The following is a 2,615-nucleotide window of genomic DNA, read 5'->3' as shown; positions in this document are numbered from 1 at the left end:
TGGGCTTTTTTCCCTCCTGCCGCCGGTGGGGAGGGGGGGCAGGTTGTTGGGCTCGTCAGCAAGGGGGCCGGGGTGGAGGGGGGATCCAGGCTGCTCCCTCCGGGCTTTTTTTTCTTTCCCCCTTTTTTTTTTTTAATAGGGCACAGAGGAAAATGTTAGTGCCCAGTGCTGAAACTGGCGATCTAGCCGCTGAGGCAGGTATCCGAAAAGCGGCAGTCGCTGGAGCAGCTCCGTTACTGTCATTCTTCATGCTAGCATGAGGTTTATGTGTCTTTGCGAGGAAGGTCACTTTTTTGCCCCCCCTTTTTTACTCAGTCGTGTATCAGCAGCTTGAATTGCAAGAAGCAGTAGGTGTTTCTTGGCATTTTAACTGGGATTCTGGAAAGGGAAGTTGAGTATTTAAAGGGGAAAAATTGCGATGGAAGGAAAGGCTGCGGAGGCTGCTCACATCCCTGGTTTTGCAGGCGTACGGAAGTTGTTGAATAGGTAGAGGGTCCGATTTGGCATTTGGAAAACAATGAATCGTTTTGTAGTTAGTTATCTGATGAACAAATATAAAGGAAGACTGGGCCACTAAAAGAGAGTTTTTCCTGTATTGTGGTTTGCTGTCAGCAGAAGGTAAAACATGTCCTTGAAGATATACAATTTTACATAAACAGCTGATGTTTACATAAGCCTAGATAAGTTTGTGAAAAACATAGATAGCAAAAGATGTGGTGGTAGATGAACTCGACTATCCTGCTCTTTGAATGTGTAATAATTTTTCTTTTTGTATTGTTGCAGCTTAAGAACAAAGTGTGCAGCAATACGTTTACCAAACCAACTACCTACACTATTAATCTGATTTGGAATGGACAATGGGATGTTCTCTGGCTTTAACATGATCAAAAACTTCTTCCTCTTCTGTGTTTCCATGAGTTTAGCCAGTCACTTCGGGTAAGTTGCCAATTGTGTTTGACTTTTTGCTATGAGGTTTTGAGAAAAGCAAAAGCTTTGGCTCCATGTGGTGTGGAACAGCAGAACAAAACAAGCAGACTTTGCATTTGATCTTAATGTCCTGATGTCAGGAGAAAGGGAGCAGTTTTCTTTCCTATGCAAATTTAACTGTCTCGCGTCGGTCCTTTATTCCCTTGTCGCTCTTGCAGGAAGGCTTTGGGGGAACAGGGAATTCAGGCTCACGGCTASAGAGGCCAGGCCTACAGATGGTGATGATCTTGCATGTGTGTGTGTGTGTGCGTGTGTATATATATGGTATGTATTTATGGTCTTGAGTATAACAAAGCATGGGGCTGTGGTGCTCACTACTCTGCATGGCTGCAATGAGGGGTGCTGACACCTTTCCCTCTTACCTGGCAAGTCCAGGCTATAAGCAGTAGAGCAAGTCTGTGCTGACAGGACTCAGTGCGTGCCTCTACCTGATACAAGCTTCTTAATAAGTAAGGGAAAATCTTTACTGCTCAGAATGACAGCTTGGAAATTTCATTTCCATGAAGCAATGTAACAAATAATTGTTTCCTTGTTTTTTTCTTTGGTTGCTTTCCTGAGTTATGGTATTCTGAAAGCTGTATCGAAGAAATATTCCTGCTATAGCTCTTCAAAAAACAAACAGAAAAACCCAATTTACATGTTCTACCTTATCCCAGAGATTTCATGAACCTACCAAAATCAGACTATGCAAATGAGTCTAGAGAAAGCATTTAGCAAGGGCCCTGGAAATACAAGTCGATTCTGTTTTATGGAGAAGAACAATTATTTATGATTTCGCTACACTAAAAAAAAAAAAGAATCCTCCGAAACTGTTTTTTCACAAGTAAACACATTAATTCCTTGCTGTAGGAAGATACAAAAGGTAGATGCAAATCAATTTCTTATTTCAACCAAAGTAATTTTTTCTAGATTAGAATTAGAAGAAAGACCAAACTTCGAGTGGTGACTGTGTATGCAATAAGCAAAACTTAGCCCTATCGCCACTGTGTGCCTTAAGTAGGCACACAGACGTGTAACCACAGTGCTGTGTGTGTGAACAACTGTGGAATTGCACACTACAAAGGAGGCAAACAGCTGCAAGCTGTCACCTTGGAAAAGCTGGATCCTGATTTCACTGTGGTCTAAGGTGAAACTCTCATTGGACTTCAGAAAAGCAGATCAGGTTCTTTGTAATAGAAATGAAGAGGACTTAGATAATGTGGGACTTGTTTTTAGCTTGTCTGGAAATGGTAGTGCTTTGCTAAATCATTACTGGGTGGAGAAAACTATGAGGACTGTAACCTTAAGTCCCTTCTGATCTTCTTTCATGCCTACAAAAGATAGCAAATATCGGGAGTTTAGCATACGCTTTTTGGTGTGGGGTTTGGCAGATGACATTCTATCTTTTATATGTGTTACTCATTCTAACAGAAGCATTGATATGCAAGACTGCTAAAAAGAGGGTTTAACTGTCTTGTTTCTGCTAGAAAGTGAATAATGAATCCAAGTCCCAGGTAGGAATCGTGACCTGTAGCATATCTGATAATTGGAACAGGACAGTTATGTGAAACTAGGACGCTTGTTTCCTGTAAGTTAGTCAAAAAAGCTTCTATGCACTAAAATGAGATTATCACGTAACCTCCCCCCCC

At 41.6% G+C, this 2,615-nt stretch overlaps 1 protein-coding gene across 1 annotated transcript in view; it reads left to right on the top strand.

The window, feature by feature from the left end:
* Positions 1–470: 470 nt before the first annotated feature.
* LOC112967853 (gamma-aminobutyric acid receptor subunit alpha-5) overlaps positions 471–2,615 on the top strand; it is a gene marked incomplete at its 3' end in the record, with an annotated part of 10,623 nt that continues 8,478 nt past the window's right edge. Inside the window, exon 1 of the mRNA XM_026069451.1 lies at positions 471–936. Within this exon, the coding sequence (XP_025925236.1) occupies positions 851–936 (86 nt within the window). The remainder of the gene's footprint in view (positions 937–2,615) is intronic.

This window comes from Apteryx rowi, unplaced genomic scaffold (genome assembly GCF_003343035.1).
Source record: "Apteryx rowi isolate R43461 unplaced genomic scaffold, aptRow1 scaffold_297, whole genome shotgun sequence".
NCBI lineage: Eukaryota > Metazoa > Chordata > Aves > Apterygiformes > Apterygidae > Apteryx > Apteryx rowi.
The sequence above is the reverse complement of the archived record's forward strand: the minus strand, read 5'-3'. Positions and strand labels throughout refer to the sequence as shown.